General features: G+C 35.8%; 2 protein-coding genes across 5 annotated transcripts in view; one reads left to right on the top strand and one right to left on the bottom strand.

Annotated features, from left to right (window-relative positions):
- Positions 1-18,748, top strand: part of LOC131436607 (uncharacterized) — a 593,756-nt gene that overhangs the window by 249,343 nt on the left and 325,665 nt on the right. The gene's annotated exons all lie outside the window — the stretch shown is intronic.
- LOC131436611 (uncharacterized) overlaps positions 3,381-18,748 on the bottom strand; it is a 50,277-nt gene continuing 34,909 nt past the window's right edge. For both annotated transcript variants that reach the window (XM_058605430.1, XM_058605431.1), the window contains one exon: positions 3,381-4,190. In XM_058605430.1, the coding sequence (XP_058461413.1) occupies positions 4,001-4,190 (190 nt within the window). In that variant the 3' untranslated portion in view covers positions 3,381-4,000. The remainder of the gene's footprint in view (positions 4,191-18,748) is intronic.

The following is an 18,748-nucleotide window of genomic DNA, read 5'->3' as shown; positions in this document are numbered from 1 at the left end:
TGATTTGAGCATGCAACAAATTTCTAAAATATGAAAAACAGTTTTTAACATGTATTATAAAAATGGAAATTTTACGTAGATTTCGGGGCGCGAGGGTTTGCAGTTAGAAGCAATCTACGAAAGTCTACAAGGGAAGAAGCGGGACTGAAAAGTGCCAAAGTTTGTATCTGTGAAATTAATCGTGTATTTAATCGAACGACATACTATTATTATTAATTAAGAAACTAGTCTCGCTTTTTTATGAGCATTTATCTAGACGTACATTTACATGATATTCTCGTGACAAAAATATATTCACAATTAAATAATAGTTTTTTGTAGTTGGTGTCTTTACAAAAGTTGTTTGTAATCAAATGGCGCTCCTTTTGATGAAAAATGTTACTAGGGTGGTCCTCATTTAGATTGAAATCTGAAATCTAACTTTCTTAATTGAATTCAAAAATGATTTTGTTGTACAGTAAAGTTGTAGGAAATTTTATTTTGAGCAACTTTGCTTAGAATGCACCTCTCTAGCTTTTCATTTGATCGAGTTACATCAATTTTCCCGAATAAAAGTAGGGTGGCTCCTGAAAATTGACTTTTTTTGTTCTAACTTTTTTGTGAAACGTTCTACGGAAAAGTTGTCTTCATAAGAGTTGTTGTACTAATCATTGCGCACAATTTTGTTCAACCAAGCTTTTCATATGAGCTACCAGTAAAAAGTAATGATTATTTTTTCATCAAAATCTAGTCAAGCTTCAAATATCAGTATTCATTAGATGCCAGATCGATAAAAATATATCCTATGCGGTTCCTGAAAGGTCATAATATGAGTAAAAAATTAAGAGAAAATTTGAAGGGTGTTATATTTTTAACTTATTTAAATTAGTTTTTAAAATACCTTAAACGCCTTAACGCATCAACATACTTCCTTCGGCAAAATGATAGTATCAAATTAGTTCTATAAGTGTTCTATACATTGTCCTTCCGAGAAATGAGACACACAAAAACTACAGCCGAAAATAGATTGCAGAATAATTTTAATTATTTATTACCAATATAACTACTTCAATTGAGTTTGAGCAACTGAGGATTAGAGATACTGTGTAATATGGTTATTTCGAACTAGTTGGCCATGATAAATACATGAACAGAAATTTTCATAATCTCGACAACTTTTCAAACAGTTGGTGCAAGTTAGTAAAATGCAAATATTTTTATCCACATCGTGCTAAGACGCCTATGACACTGGCCCTTCTTCCTCATCCACTTGTGCACCGAATAGCATGTAAAAACCGGAAAACGACGCACAATGAGTTTTGGTTCGAATAACTACATTCTACTCATTTTAACAAACTAATGATTTTCTTGGGTTTCAGGAAATGCTTTTACTTACAAAAAAATTATTTTTGACTGTAGTTTTTGTGTGTCTCATTTCTCGAAAGGACAATGCATGAAATACTTGTAGAACTAATTTGATACTATCATTTTGTCGAGGGAAGTATGTTGATACGTTAAGGCGTGTAAGAGTTATGCAATGTTTTTTAAGGTATTTTTAAAACTAATTTAAATAAGTTAAAAAAATAACACCTTCCAAATTTTCTCCTAAATTTTTACTTATATTATGACCTTTCAGGATCCGCATAGGATACATTTTTATCGATCTGGCATCTAATGAATATTGATATTTGAAGCTTGACTAGTTTTTGATGAAAAAATAATGATAACTTTTTTCTGGTAGCTCTTATGAAAAAGCTTGGTTGAACAAAATTGTGCGCAATGATTAGTACAACTCTTATGAAGACAACTTTTCCGTAGAACATTTCACAAAAAAGTTAGAAGTAACTCGATCAAATGAAAAGCTAGAGAGGTGCTTTTTTTTAGCAAAGTTGCTCAAAATAAAATTTCTTACAACTTTATTGTACAACAAAATAATTTTTGAGTTCAATTAAGAAAGTTAGATTTCAGATTTCAATCTAAATGAGGACCACCCTAGTAACATTTTTCATCAAAAGGAGCGCAATTTGATTACAAACAACTTTTGTGAAGACACCAACTACAAAAAAACTAATATTTAATAGTGAAATTTTTATTTGTCACGCTAATTTCCCGTTTCGGACCACTGTGCAGTGCATTCAGAATCAAATCTAAAGGAAGGAAAATTTTTTTAACTCACTCTTTTCTACGAGTGCATCGTCTCTGATAAAAACACGCTCGTGCGAGTGAAAACCTTTTTTCTCGAATTTTGGAACCGAAAATCCAATCCGAGTAAAATTCGAAAGCAATATGAATTTTGGGAACCACAAGATTTGTTTCTTAGTTCATGAAAATTGTTTCAACCAAGCACAAAAATCACACTGATCATTTTTTATCTCGACAAATAGAAGAAGTGTACATAATATTTGTTCTTCGGCTCAAATTTTCAGAAATGGAAATTAAATGTAGATTAGGAAGGACTCATTTCACCACTAGATAGACTCCAGAACTGACTATGACATTTATTCAAAGTTGAGAGAGTTTCATTGTTTAACAAAAAACTGAAACCCGTTTGCTTTATTTCAGTTAAATCAGTTGTTATTGGATTGTATAAGTATTGGCTTCCGAAAATTTATTGCATTACTTTGGAATTTTCGTATATGAGGTCGAGGAAAAAGAAATCAGTCATTTTGACGTGAATTTAAGAAATTAAAAAAAAATTGGAAAAGTTCTACAACGCAAGAAAAAGATGGCAATCACTTTGTGACAAGTTTGACAGTATGGTAAATGCAGAAAAACATCCCTGCCAAGCTTTCAAGCTCCCAGAGTGTCTGACGAGTCGCTATAGATGTGTGTGGCCTGGCGTTGTCCTGGTGGAACACGACAGCTTTTTTCTAGACATTTCTGTTCAAACACCAGCTTTAAACGGTCCACTTCTTAATATTCGAGATCCGAATTTAGTGTTTGGCCTTATGGAAGCAATTCATAATAAATCATGATTTGATTGATCGTATCGTACAATGTAACTTATTTTGTTTCTCCAGCCGTCCATTCATTTAAGAAATGAGTCGATTTCAATCCGCTTGGTCAAACCTTCACAGGTTTCCATCTGCGATCCAAATATTTTTTTTAGTTCATTGTTGTGCCAATTAAATATCAAGCTTCAGCAGTTACGTGGAGATGATTTAAAATTATATTATGTTCAATTATTAGTAATTTGATGCAGTAAGATGATTGGGTATGTCAAATGATATGTGATAGATCACTTTTCTTCTTCGGAAAACGTCGTTTATTTCCAATAATGCTGTCGATAAGTGAGTTTCGATTGCAACTACTGTTCAATTATTTGATTGAATTGCACAAATTAACCGCACTCGAATAACGTAAATATTTCGATAATCAATCAATATAAATAAATACATCAGTTCATAATTTACTGCACTTTATTAATTCGTCTCGACTATTTTTACACATATAAACCTAATAATTTCAGCGTAATCAGCTTATGTATTCACAATTAGCGTAAAATCACATTTTTGTATACCGACAATTAACTTCGAACGACAGTTGGCACCTGAGCACCCGATTCCGGTGCGATTCATACGATGCAAAAGGTCGCCCATAATCGTATACACATATATTTACATACAATCATTCACACTCGGTCGGTAGCATCAGCCGCAGTAACAATAACAGCAACAATTATTAACTACCTGACTTCTGTTTACTCGTCGTGTTTGATTCCAAAGCAATTTAGTTTCCAATGTGATGTTCCTGATGTTCGTTCGCGTAGTCAGTCCATCGCGACGAACGGCAAATATTGACTGCCAAATAATGAGGGCTTCGAATATTTAGACTGGATTTAGGCGCTGTTCATTATTACGTGGTTTATGGCAGGATAAAACGCCCTCCGCGATAGCAGGAAGCAACATTCTCTTCCAAACTGGTTTCCGTCCCTTTTGTTCGTCTTCGTCCGTCTGGCAGCACTGGATTTCTGTATGTATCCTACCTTCCTCGATCGCGCGATGCCACTCGATGCCAGTACTCATTTCAGCTGAACCACATTGGACAGCTTGAGTAACTTTTTCGAACTGTACGGGCAGCTGGGCCATAGGTGTGAGCAACCCATCGGGGTGACCAAACTGTCACCGGCATCCCGCAGCAATTGGCCCATGTGCGCCGCAAAGTGCCACTTGGTCGGACTTACGGCCATCGTCAGCGATAACGTGGTGGAACTGTTGGGTGGTGAAAAGAAAATAATTAAAACATTAGTCTGTGGACAGCAGGCTTATTGTTGATTTGAGTGATGAAAAGAACGTTTCGAATCCGTGCATACATTCTGGCGTTATTCAATTCGAACAGTTTTGCCCAACACTGAGGTACGCCGGTATTGGAACCGAGTCGGAGGATATGCTTCTTAATATGATTTTCTATTTAAATAATAGAAGAGTACCTTTAAATTGTTTAAAAAGGTATATGCGTTTGTATTAGACAAATTTATTATCAATCCATCTCTTGTGAACAACTTTAGATGCTTGAGCCGGAGCCCCGGTACATGTTTTCTTCACTAATTATTGTATCCAAATCCGTTCTGTGCCACTAAATATATGATAGAATCGAAGTAGATTAGATATCTATCGGCAGTACCTGAAGACTAAAATTTTCTTTCATTTATTCTAATATTACTTTTCTATTAGTAGTTAAGGATCTATTTACATTTTTCATCAAAGCAAAGTCTTGGCATTACATTCCTGTGGTGGAATTTGGCCTTTCTGTTTCAACAGACTTCGCAGCCGATTCTTAGTGTACAGAATCATTGTAAGGCTAGTATTATGGATGCTACTGACACTAAGAATCCTTCCAGGCCGGGGCTCGAACATACGACAACTGACTTGTAAGACCAGCGTCCTATGCCAACCCGGGACAGTTTTCATCAATGATTCATCAATTTTTCAGTATTGTAAGAAGAACCTTAAATATCCAGTGAAACGAACTAACCAATGCATTGAGCGGGTAAGAAAAGATATTGTTTTGAAAGTTCAGTTGTTTTTTGGTGAATGTAAGAATTTTTGAATTTTGGTTCATTGAAAGACTATATTTTGTGTTTGCTCTAGAAACAAACCCCGTGTTGATGTCAACTGAATATGTTAGAACCAATGAAAAAAAAAACACTGGAAAGGAATGGTTAATTTAACAGCTAGTATGGCAATTTACGAAATAATGTCAAACTTTGCAAGCGGTTCTAATGGCGTTTTTAATTGAAAAACTCTAGTTTTGAACTTTGGAGCCAAAAAACCGTTTCTGCAAAGTGCAAATCCAGAGCAGCCTCCAGAATTTTTTTTTCAATAATAAAACGACATTAACGTACAGAACGATTGCATGGCAATTAGTCGAAGACAAAGGGTAAAATGATAAAAAAGATTTTTATTACTATATTAGATGTTGTTGGGTTTTGTCGGACTTTTCATTCACAATGACCAGGTTTCTGAACATGCTTACTTTCATGGCAATGTTTCGAACAGCTGTTCTCTAAAGCTGTGAACCATTTCGTGGTTAATTTTAACTTTTGGTTGAAATTTGACACTCAAGTGGTTATATTAATGTTGTCAAAATAACCCTGCTCGAAAGCATGGTTATTTTTGACAGATCGATGATTATTTTCCGACACTGAAAAAAATCTTGCAAAGAAAACTTTAATATCAATTAGTCAAAATGATTTCCAGTGCAAAATAAACCAAAATAGCTTTCCATCCGCAGTTTTAGTTAAATTTAACTACTCGACACAAAATAAACACTCAAGTGTCAGATTTTAACTAAAGGTTAAAATTAACCACGAAATGGTTCACAGACTAAACAGTTTTTTGGTATAGGTCATTATCTTACGCAGTATATAAGATTTCGCTTGCCAGTGAACGTTTTCCTTAGCAAATGGACATGGACAATCGAATCTCTTTTCAATACGCGTATCAAATTCTGAATAGTTTGAATCTAATTTTTACATGTTACATAGAACATCGTCAAGTATAACATTGTTGCGAAGGAATTTAGACTGCCAAATCAACCAACCAAATCTGATTAATACAGCCCTTGAATCTTTATGAAATTTTATATTACAGTCATTTCTAAAAATTGATCCATTCCGATATTCCGATTAGTCCTTGCGATATTTTTCAACACAAATATAGAGTTCTGTTTTCATGAAAAATGACTAAGGAACTAAAAGTTATACAGAATCGAACAGAATAGCAGTTGTTAAGTAGTACATAGTTACGCATAAATCGGGCTACACACTTCGAAAAAAAACCCTGTAATTTTACATCTTATAAGATGCACATAAATGAAGCGTCGCAATTCACGCAAATTTACGTTGAAGAAAATTCAATATTGTGTCTTAAATTCCATGACATGAAAATCATTTTTGCGACTGCCGCGCGCGACTTGAACCGAGTTCCTTTGGATCACATAGTACGTCTGTTAATCGACTGAGCTACAGAAGCACACACCTGTTTGGCTGGTAAAAGGTGCATTCAAATGCATACAGTCGCACCGCTAGCAGAATGCAAGTTACAGTCGAAACCAGTAGAATCCATGCTAATGTAACATTTAGTCATTACAAATGAAATTTTCCGCCATTTGACAAATTAGGTTTTTTTAATTACACCGTATGAGGGATTAACCGTCAACCGCAAAATTACATTTTTTTGTGTCTATTTAAGTAAAATAATTTTTTTTGTATCCGAGCTTTTGATTACTTGAATACGCTTCGAAATCTTTACCTTTTTTACAAAGTCAAGATGAAAAGTAAGTGATTTTTAAATCAGTAAATTTGAAATACATTTAATTGTTTTGCATAACTTGGCACAATTAGTATCCTAAATCGTCAATTTTTATTGGCGATTCGTCAACAATGTTATAGTTGAAAATGTTTTCGTGGTTTCATTTTAGTGATAATTTAAATTGTGCTTTAAACTTAATTTTTAATTTATATTTAAAATCGTCTGTAGAGTCTGTAGAATGGTTTGAGGGTGACATTGAAAGGGAGCACGAACTCACCGGGTGAAGCTTATCTAGCGTACATCTCTTTGTTCATATGACCAGCTAAAGCTTGCTTCAGATAGAATTGGAACAAAGACAATTGCCTGTATTTCAGTTATTTATTATTGAATTGAAGATCTTTTTGTATACAAATGTAGCGTTTTCTTTATACTTTTACGGATTATTATAAATTATTCGTCACGGTTTCGAAGGAATTCTCGAATTTTTCCTGTAACACGGCTCATTAGGCGGCGCACACCTTCTTCGTCCATCGTTTTAGCTATCTTATTCCACCAGGTCGTCATCTGATTGATGTCTTTGACAACCTTTCCCTTTGCCTTTGAGTCTCCTCTTCATTATTGCCCAGTATTTCTCAATAGCGCGGAACTGGGGGCAGTTGGATGGGTTAAGGTTTTTCGGAACAAACTTGACCCCTTTGCATACCATTCTTGAACGACTTTGCTGTAATGACAGCTTGCCAAATCTGGCCAAAACATTACGGGATGGTCGTGGGATCGAATGAACGGCAAAATTCGTTTTTGGAGACACTCTTTTTGGTATAGTTCCGATGTCGTTGTCTTATTTGTAACGAAAAATTTTCGTTTTTTTTACCACAGCTGCTAATGCCAAATCATAAATTTTCTTGCAAATTTGTCGGCAAAACCAAATTCAAATTTGGCTGGAACATCCCCCCGAGCCGTTGCCAAGTAAAATTTTTTGACCTGGGATTTGTCCGAAGTCAGATAGTTTCCGAGCACGAATTTTGACCACGCTATTCTGTTTTATGGTCCGATTTGGCTGTTTGCTTGCTCGATACAACTTGATTCCTCCCCGGAGTCGAGCTCTTCTCACGGTACTATGGGCAGCACCGAATTTTCTGGCCAAATCACGGTCAGATTAGAATTTCTCTTAGTCTTCTTCAAAATCTTACCACGCAGTTTCCGGTCAACAGTTCCACTCCGATGATTGGATTGAGTCTTCCGAATCGTCGTAATGTTTCTTTATACGGTTTGATAACGCGCCATACGGTATTTCTGAGCAATTTCAGCTGTTTAGCTGTGCGCCTTTTTTTCCCTCCCTTCGGCTTCCATGTTGATTGTTTACAAAGTACAGTCGATTTGCGGAATGTCAAAAATCATACGTGAAGCTGACAAAATTCCCGACACGTGGGCACAAAGAACGTCCAAATCCGTCCACCAGGAGTGCCACAATATGAGCAAAAGTTTGTTCCAATTCTAAATGAAGCAAGCTTTAGGGAGTGGTCGTTTAAAATGTTTATTATGCGAAGAAATACGCATCATTGCGTCTGTGTATAATTCAAACATAATACCTTGCGTTTTTATATGCGTGTATTTCCAATCACAGCTGAGATGAATTCATAGGTTCATAGATTCACTTCTGAGACACAGATTTGGAAACCATATGAGAGCAAAATCCGACTAAAAATAGGTGTCAGTATTTAAATAAATTAAGCAGCTTATCTTAGTTGACCGTGCGTAAGTGTCCAACGAATGATCGAAAACCAGTTGAAATTGCATATTGAACCAATTGCATGATATTTAGGAGTAGTAGCTCAACGTGCAATCTTAACTGACTTAGAGCATAAATTGATCATTAATGTAGATGGCCACGTCTATGTTAGTCACTGTGGGAAGGGAAAGTATCTTAGTTCAACACTTGTTGCTACTAGTGACCGAGTAATTATCTGCATCACCACAAGCGACACAGGATGGAGTGGTGCGAGGAAATGATTAGGATTTATCTTGGTAGATAAAACGATCTAATTATTTGAAAATCCACAAGAGTTATTCATAAGCTGAATGCTCCTTGTAACCGACCTCAAAATGAATAAAATATATAAATAAATTATCGAAGTATCGTTTCACGGCAACACATAAGTGTGACATTACTCCGTGATATTTTAATGATGTAATATTTCCTTTTAGAAGTGGCATGCATCAGGTAGAGTTCTAATTCTCAGGATGGTAATTAATCAATTTGAAACCATCCTTATCCCAAATCGTAGCTTGAAATGCGATATCAAGGACGATTATTTTATTAGAATAATCTACAAAAATGGATATGACAACTTATTTATAATGGGCATCTGATTTATGATAGCCGAAATGCATTGGAAAATTTCTGATGAAATGGTTGATTTTTTAACTTTTGAACTTCTGATTTTTTCTCTATATATTGGTAGCAAATTAGCAATAGAGAAATATGAAGTTGTTTTATCTAAAAGCCGATTAATTCTGAACTGAGGTGCTACAATGATGACAAAATATGTAGAGTTCGCTAACCAACTTGAATTTGTATTTGTTTCTTTATTTATTTTCGATTAAATCGATGCTTACGAACAACTAACCTCCTAGTTTAGTGATTCTCGGATTGTCTTGCAGTGAAACTTTTTGCTCTGTCCTGATTCCCTACCCTATACCTGGCTATCACAGTAAACTCCCAGACAGTTCAGTCAAACTAAAAATATTCAACTATATGAACTTTTCAACTAACTAAATATATGAACCGAAAATAGTTTAGACTTGACCATTGGAAGGATCCCTACCTAGACTGTACAATTCGTATTCCATCCGGACAAATTTCTAGTTGGTAATACAGGATGTCCCACAAAAAAAAGAATTGTAGTTAAAAATGCAATAATTAAAAAAAAAAGTTCGATAGTTTTTAATGATTATACATTTATTTGAAAGGTTGATTCATGAAAAATGTTTGGTTTCAAAAGGACGGCGCTACGTGGCACACAGCCAATGAAACAATCGATGTTCTGCGAACAATCTTTGAAAATCGAATAATCAATATCATAATATAAATAATATAAATCAGCAGAAATGGTGATTTGAATTTGCCAACGAAAAGCTGCGATTTGACGCCGCTGGATTAGTTTCTTTGAAGATCGGTTAAAAATAAATGTTACGCCAATCGACCAGAAACAATTGAAGACCTCAAGCACGAAGTTCAAGTTGTTATTGATGACATAAGGCCAGAAACAATTGGAAATGTACTCAAAAACTGGTTGGATTGGATTAGCTACCGCCAAGCCATCCGCGAGGGTCAGTTGAACGAAATTGTTTTTCTTAAAAAATTTCAATTGTTTTTCTTAAAAAATTTCAAATAAATGTATAATCATTGAAATCTATCAAACTGTTATTTTATTACTGCACTTTTAAATTCGAAATTTTCCGTTAGGTACCCTGTACAAACACTAAACAAGGCATTAAAACAGCTTTTTTAACTAGTAGATATGTGTAATAGATCGATAAAATTGTGCAACAATTTGCTTATTGACGGATCGACATATTCGAATAAAAGGCAAAGGACGTGGACAAATTGGGATCATCACCATTCATAGGGCTTAGAATAGCGCATTAAGAAATCAAATTCATAATTTAGTTGATGTTAGTAGAAGAAGCATGTGGAAAAAAGAAAACTATAAACAACTAAGCTGTACACTTTCAGTAAAATCGCTAACGAATCTCGACAGGAGAATAAGCGATAAGAAATGCGTCTGAGTTTAGCTCACTACAACCTATAGTCTATACGAAAAATAACGAGAAAGGAAAAAAATGTAATAAGATAAGAAAATAAAACAAGTATAAAGTACAAGTTAAGTATAAATAAAAACACTTTGTTGAAAGAAGTGATAGTTCATTGACCATTACATTAAAGTTTTTAGTTTAAAGAGTATGAACGATTATGCAACGGGCATGCACAACTTGTCTAAATTTTTCTGAATGAAATTGATTTCTACAGTATAAACGCGTGAATCGGATATAGACAAAATAGTTGATTTATTATAGTGACTTATTGAATCCATCTAGAAGCTCCAATCCAACAGATAAAGTACGTGTATTAAGAATGCTATAGATTATATTAAACCATCTTAAATTACCAAACAAAGGTCAACAGACTTCACGCGCGTCTTATTTGTTTACTATTTTTTTTTACCATGGAACATGTTCAATTGATTATATTGGTTGATCTGGGCAGCCAGCTACCAAGAAAAAAAAAATGATTTATTTACTTTAAATCTGAAATATGATAAGTAGTGTATCGAAAATAATCTATCCACAAACTTTTCTTTCAAATTATGATAAAAAACGATATTTTATTCAAACTAAAAATTAATCGTTCATTGTACGAGGTTAAACTTGAGCATAATGAACACCGGATGAAATTTAAGTTATTCCTTCACGAATTTTCGAACTTTTGATCGAACGCTCTTCATCAAGTTCCGGACAAGTGTTGTTTTTTGGACGCTTGAGCCAAAATTTCTTTGAACTCCTACATGTTCCCAGCTGCCTTACCAGTGTTCTTAAAGACCCTCTTCACGATTGCTCCGTAACGTTCGATTGGTCGAAGCTGAGGACAATTCTGTGGATTGATATTTTTTTCAACGAAATGTATACCCTTTTCCGCAAGCCATTTGAGAGTGGTTTTGGCATAGTGAGCCGACGCTAAATCCGGTCAAAACAGTGGAGGTGTACTATGCTTGTCATATAAAGGCAGCAATCTCTTCTGGAGACACTCTGCATTTATAGTTCCGGTAGTGTAAAAAATGGTTGTCTTCAAACCACAGGAACATATTGCTTGTCATACCAGTACCTTTCGAACGAACTTCTCTACTTGAATCCAACTGTCCGCATCGCTCACATCCTCCCCAACGACGACAGTAAAGTATTGTGGACCTGGAAGGTTTTTGAGTCCTCCTTTACATAAGTCTCATCGTCCATCAAAAAGCATGCATCCGGACACTGCCAAAGACGCGAATACAATTTCCGGGCCCTGGTTGTTGCTCGCTTTTTCTGTTCTACACTTTGTTCCGAGATTTGCTGCTTCTTGTAAGTCTTTAGGTGATTTCGCCTCTTGTTACGCTGGATCATTCCGACACTCGTTACTGCTTTTTTGGCCAAATCACGTATTGACTTTGATTTGTTCTTCATGATTAGAGATACCGCTTTCTGGTCCAGTATCGGTTTGGAAGAACCGGGTTTTCTGCCTCTTCCTGGTAGCTCATCCAGAGAATAGTGTTCCATAAACTTATTAATGATGGTTTTTACACTGGCATGATGAATTCCAAACCGCTTCACCAATTTTCGCATAGTAATATCCTTCTCACTTAGCCATGGGTCCAGAACCTTAATTTTCACTTCCTTTTCAATACGCGACATTTTGAAAACGCAGAAATTCAACTGCACAAACAAGTAAACAAACGAAAGCTGACAGCCAAACGCACAGCATGCTTCGATCTGAGCATAAAAAACCATCACAAATACATACGTACAACACAAATATGTGGATAGCTTTTTTCCGATACACTCCTTACGTTACCTCTCCTATCGGTTATCAGGAGTTAGGTAACAAACTTTTATAGGTGATCAAACAAACACGTATTTTCCGACTATTTATTGGATCAGGGTCATTTCGCCGAAAACCGTTTCGCAGAAAGCCACTTCTCTGAAATGGCCATTTCGCCGAATGGGCCACTTCTCTGAATGTCATTTGCCGAAAACCATTTCGCTGAAAGGGTAATTTCACCAAATCCTGCAATTGTCCTAATATCGTAATTGGAATTGATTTAAAATAAAGACAAATGAAAGATGATAGCGTTAACGCCCGTTTTTTTTACCTATAATTGTACTTCTTGAAAAAAGATTGATTCTTGTACTCTTGAATAAAGATTGATTAATAAACCTCATAACGGAGTTTCAGGAAAATTTGTTGACTTTATTAGCTACTAACCGGCAAAGAATTCGCATAGGTGAAAGAAATATATAATGCGGCTTTGCCACATCCTTTTTGGTTCGTGTGCTGTCCGACTTTGCTTCCGTTAGTTCGGACTTAACCAAAGCAAAAAAACGCAGCTTTAAATAGACCGGGTAAACGAGCCGGCTACAGGTTTGTATGCAAGAAGCCGCCGCTTCCGACGGCAGCTTATGTGGCTGTGTCACATCAATTATCCAGGAGGCATAATAGCTCAAAAAAAAAATAATATGATGTATTCGACATCATCCTTTTCGGCGAAATGACTTATTCGATTGAACTACTTTTGGCGAAATGGCATTCGGCGAAGTGACTTTCGGTGAATTAACGGATTTTCACAATAGTTGAATCCCATCATGCAATTTAAAGTCTTGAAAAACAAGCAATAACATGAAAGATGATATAAATACTAAATAAAACTTCTCTCTGAAGCTTTGTGGAAATAGAGAATAAATCATTTTGTCGTAAAATTATTGAAAAATATTTTTGATAAAATAAACTATTTGTTGAATGAAGAGCTAGTTTAGTAAACTACACCAACCAGATGTTACACGTTGAAATAATCTAATAACTGAAAGAAAAAAGAAACTCCTGCAATTGTCGCCTTTTACGACATGGAAACAGTAGTCCAGTGGATCTATTCTTGGTTAATTATTTTTCCACCGGAAGTACTATCAATCTCCTAGTGGACCCCAGACCCCTTTCAAAGTGAATATTTTTGCGTATTATTCTCATATTCTACGATCACAGAAAAACATCAAAATAATTCCATTTGTGATGGACAGATAGCTTACACACTTAGAAAGTTTCGCAGTATTCGGTAATTTTTTTAACGAATTTTCAACAGCTGAACGTTCGGTAATCAGTTCGGTAATTGAATTGATTACCGATCGTTCGGTAATTGCTGAACTGTCAAACAATTACCGTAAACTGTAAACCAAATTAATCTAACAGATTGTTCGGTAATTTTTGTTTGTTTGATTTCCTTTGGTTAAAATTCTGGATTGTCGGATTTCAAAAAACAACACATATTCACAAAAACGAATGGAGAAAATGGTTTTATTCGACGAGAAATTTAAAAAGTGTCAGATGTCCGGAATAATGAGCGCCTTCCAAAACACTGCACAATCCGTCGAGTTCAACAAAAATTACCCTTGAACGATTTGTGTTGGCAGCAAGTGAACAAGTGATACAAAATTATTCTCTGCCTATAAGTAAACAAAAAGCTGTTAGTGGCACTAATGTCGTAAAAACTTTCATCACCTGTACCTCAATCCATTCGATGAACCCTTCAACATTTTTTTCGTTTGGTTAATAAAAAGACACTCACTGAATATTTTAATAACTGTTTGACGGTTAGTTTCATGACAATCAGTTTTCACAGAAGTTCGGTTATTGGAAGATAACTTTACCAAACGGACAGTACGATTTTTACCGTATTCGGCGACTATTCAGGTTTACCGTATCAATAAGAATTCTGTAATGAAAATTTACGTTAAACTGATCGTTCGGTGAAAAATTGCATAATTGTTGTAAAATAAAACCCATGTACCGAAATATCGGTTATTTCTATAGATTACCGAAAGATCTCGTCAAAAATATTACCGAACAAAGGAATTAAATCTTAGTGTGTAGGAAAGGGCTGTAGTAAACTATTTTTGATTTTTTATGCAGTTTGATCTTCTACAACTCTTATCTTGATTATACTTTGCGGTTGAAATGTACATTTCTCTGCTACCACAAAATAGCACGCACTCTCGGCCGTTCGAAGGAATATTCTTTTTTTCGACAAAAATTATTTCATTTTATTAGTATTCTATCAGACTGAAAGAAAATAAAAAAAAATGTAACTGATAGATTACTTCCCGAGTCGGAAATCAGTTTTGAGGAACAATAATGTTTGGACTAGTGTCCGGATGAAATTTATCTATCTCCCACACTAAATCAACAACAGCTAAAACACACCAAAAGTAAATTCATTCGAATGAATTTAATCAGCTTCCGTGAATGAAAAGGACCCCCGCTGTATCGAAGCTTCTTTCGGATAAGTTGTTCCTTTACTAGGAGGCTGCATCTCGCAACAATAGTTGACGTAATTAACTTTAGTGTTTCAGACTGATTTTACACTGATCCCATTCCGGTTAGTGTATTCAATGTTATTTTTTGGTTTTCACATTTCAAAATACTAAAACGAGTTTTCCAAAGTTTAGTTGTTACACTTACACGGATCGGGAGCTTCTGGTTTTGTCGTCACATGCTACTTGGAATTTAAAAAATCAAAGGATCAAATCCACACTAAAGAAGCAGGGTAATCGAGGATACCTAATCTAACATCAATTCAAAATTTGGAACTGCTTTGTAGTCTATTAGAATAGTAATTTCTTGATCGTAGTTCCTCCAGCATGGAACTCTATTGGCAATCCGAGATGTCAATAAATGCACTTTTGGGTTTCCTCACTGCATTGTACCCAAACTTTGTGAACCGGTTTCTGCTAGGCACGAAAGGTCACTGGCAAATCAGATATTTTGCAATTAACCGGTTTGGCAAGTCTCGTCGGGTTATTATTTATACAGTAAGTAGGTCAAAACGAAGTGGTCCGTCTGAAGCTTGTTTCCTTCGAAACAAAAAAAAAAACAATACGACACTCCCATAATGACAACAATCGATTCATTTGGTCTTTCGGTTGACCTTCGCAGCGAAATAAATATTAAAGCATTGGATCGGTTATGCGAGAGCGATGGAAAAAAAGGTCGGTTGACAGATCCATTACTTGGTCTTCTTTACTGCGCTCCGTAACAAAAAAGTTAAATTCGATGTGGGAGGGAGCGTGATGGGGTACCAGAGTAAATGCGCTGTACGGGTCAACGCGAACCGGCTGTGTGTTGGTTTGCGTGGGGCAGACACATGACTGCGACTTGGTGCATTCGGTTGAGGTGCCTGGCTGGCTGTGGAGCAATAACTTGTGCTTGATTTGCAATGGTTGAGTAACCGTTCCCAACTCTCGATTTTTTTTTATTCGCTCTTTGCAATGTGTAATGCAAGCTGCAACTGTTTGGTTGTAGTGCACCATACAGAGTCACGCGTGTTCAAAATATAAAGGCTTCTATTGAATGGCAAAAGGCAGTGGGAAGGTGTAATTTGGTAAGGTGGATATGAGCTATGTCGTGATTGCGTGATATTATGTTGCTATATAACATAAATTTAGATTTGGATTTGAAGCCAAACACGCTTGCTAAAGCAAGTCGAATAAATAGCATTTCAGCATAGCATATGTAAAATCGTTTAAATTTGCATTATTCTGCACTTCAAACAGGAGTACATTTATTGTCTCACAATCTCCTTCCCATTTCCTTTTCATGATAGCTTTGATTCTACTTTTTATTAAACCGCAATTGATTACAGTACTTTAAAATATTTTCAATGTAAACAACTGCAAAGAAAAAATTGCATAGCATGATGCACCTTCAAAGATTAAAGCTGTACGATTCAAAACTTGTATTCCTGATTCGAAAAAAAACTGTTTTGAATGAAACAGTGAATTCCGAAGTGGTTCCCATTTCCATAGCTCACAAGAGATCTTATTTTAAGTTGACAGTAAACTTTCAAAAAAATTCTTTGTGAGCAAATTAATTCATGAGATATGTGAAAAAAAATCAATCAATAGAAACTTTGCATGCTTTCAAGAGTTTTTACATTAAGTAAAATAATTTTTGCATAAAATAGAATGAATTCTTGATTTTGATGACATACTCAATTCAACTATCTTTGCCTGTATTTTTGATCCATTTGAAAAATCGGATGTGCTAGTTTACAAGACGAATTGGCTGAGTTTTTCTATTCATAAAGGTTTTTATTTCGGCTCATCTGTGCTTCGGTCGTGGCCGTTTGATAATAATAAAAAAAATATGCTTTTATTATCGCGTTGTCTTCTCCTTCTTTGGAGGAGTGGCGTTTTGATTGCTATTCAGCGAATGGAGGGGAAGCAGTGGTTCGCTATTCACACTCCCGTCCATTTCCGGTTCAGTGTCACTGTTTTCGGCGGAATCATCGTTACTTTTTTCCTCATTCGTTGGATGCGTTTTTAGCTGACGCTGGCATTGAAGAGAATGTTTCATGGTTGCAGATGGCTGTCGCAGATTATTGATTGATTTTAGAAGCCTATGTTCAAGTATGGGTATCCGTTCAGATATTATGTTCCATAAAAGGTGTTCCAATTAAAAAATTACTTCAACTTGAACATCAAAATTTTGCTCACGCATTGCGAAAAACCGAACTATTCAGCTAACAAAATACAACTGTCCGAAGAACATTTCTCGTTAGTTGGGAATACTGGATTGAAGAAAATGGGAAACCAAAGGACGCAAAAATGAGGATAAGAGTGGCCACTGGAGAAGGCCTCTCTGTCCAATATATGGCAAGCAAACTGGGAATCTCGTCTAAAGATGTGAATCGAAGCAAAATCGTGACGATAAGGCAAACTAGTCTGCCAGAGTACGACCGTGAAAGCTGTAAATTGTACATCAATACAGATTTCTGGATCCGAAATATTATACAGAAAATGAAAAGAAGTAATGTGGCAAAGATTTTCAAATACATTAAGCTATCGCAGTTCACAAAAAATACTAGTGTTGAGGTGTAGAGGAGGATCATGAACTAGGAAGTTTGTATGTAGCAGTGTCTAAAAAAACGCAACGGAAAGGCATCAATTTCCTCAAGCAGCATAATATATTCGTTCTGTTTTGGCTGGTTTTGGTATCTTGCCATCACAGGCAGATGATCATTGTCTACGCGAACAACGTACAGATGGTACTCAAGTACATGCATTGTCAAGCTGAAACTCAAGAAGATGCAGAAAACAACTGCTAGTGAGATGCAGTTCAAGGTTAACTGGCTGGTAAACTGGACGGAGTCAGTCGCATTTGCTAATAAGGGAGCTCGAGTGAATGTTTTAGTTTATTAAGTTTTATTTGAACATGGTAAAGATACACAATTTAGTTTGAAACGAGAAAAAAAACAAGATTTTTACCATAAACCACAGAGTGCCAGTTTGTCTTGAGTGGTATCGTCTTTCACGTTTTTTTGAGATTTTGCTCAACGATAGCAAAATTTGTTTCTATCGAGTTGAGATTTGGCGTTTTGTGAGTTAACACCTGAAACCAACACCTGGACGTTGTTCATGTCATACCACTTCATGACCTCTTTACTTTCGATGGTATGATGCCAAACCGAAAACGTTCTGCTACAGACATAAATTTTGTGGTTGATATGTCCCGGATGCGATAAAAATATTGCTTCTGAAACCACAGGAACAGATGGCCTGCCACGTGAGAAATAACTCTGCGAAATTAGACACATTGTTTTGCCATTTTCATATAGAAAGGTTATGCAATCACTTTCTGCACTAACTTTTCTCGGAGATGGCTAAATAGATTTTTACAAGCTTCGATTTAAATGAAAGGTCTTGTTGTTCATGTGGTCCCATATGAAATTTCTGAGTGTTGTTTAGATCCTACTTCCGGTTCTGGTATTATGGGGTAAAATATGCAAAATATTTGAAAATAAGTGCACCAACTTTTCCCGGACATGACTGAACAGATTTTTCGAAAATATGAGAAATCCTGACTTTTATCTTGATCCGGCTTCCGATTCCGGAGTTACATGATGATTAGTGTAAAAATTCCGATGTCAAAATACTTTCTCATTTTTCCCAGAGATGGTGTGACCGGTTTATACAAACTTAGATTCAATGAATGGTCTCATGGTCCGATACAAAGCCTACGAATTTCATCTGGATCTGGTTGCCGGTCCAGGAATCAGAGGATAAAGAATGTTGAGCATTTCAAGCAGTTATACAGGGCAGTGATGCAAAACACGGAAAAATGGGATTGCGGAGGGCTCAAATCAGTTTCAATCGATGGGTCTCGTAAGTTGACGGCTAAACGTATCCATACTGGCTATACCAGGTGTCGGCTTCCG

Source organism: Malaya genurostris, chromosome 3 (assembly GCF_030247185.1).
Source record: "Malaya genurostris strain Urasoe2022 chromosome 3, Malgen_1.1, whole genome shotgun sequence".
Taxonomy (NCBI): Eukaryota; Metazoa; Arthropoda; class Insecta; order Diptera; family Culicidae; genus Malaya; species Malaya genurostris.
This window is presented reverse-complemented; position numbering and strand designations above follow the sequence as displayed.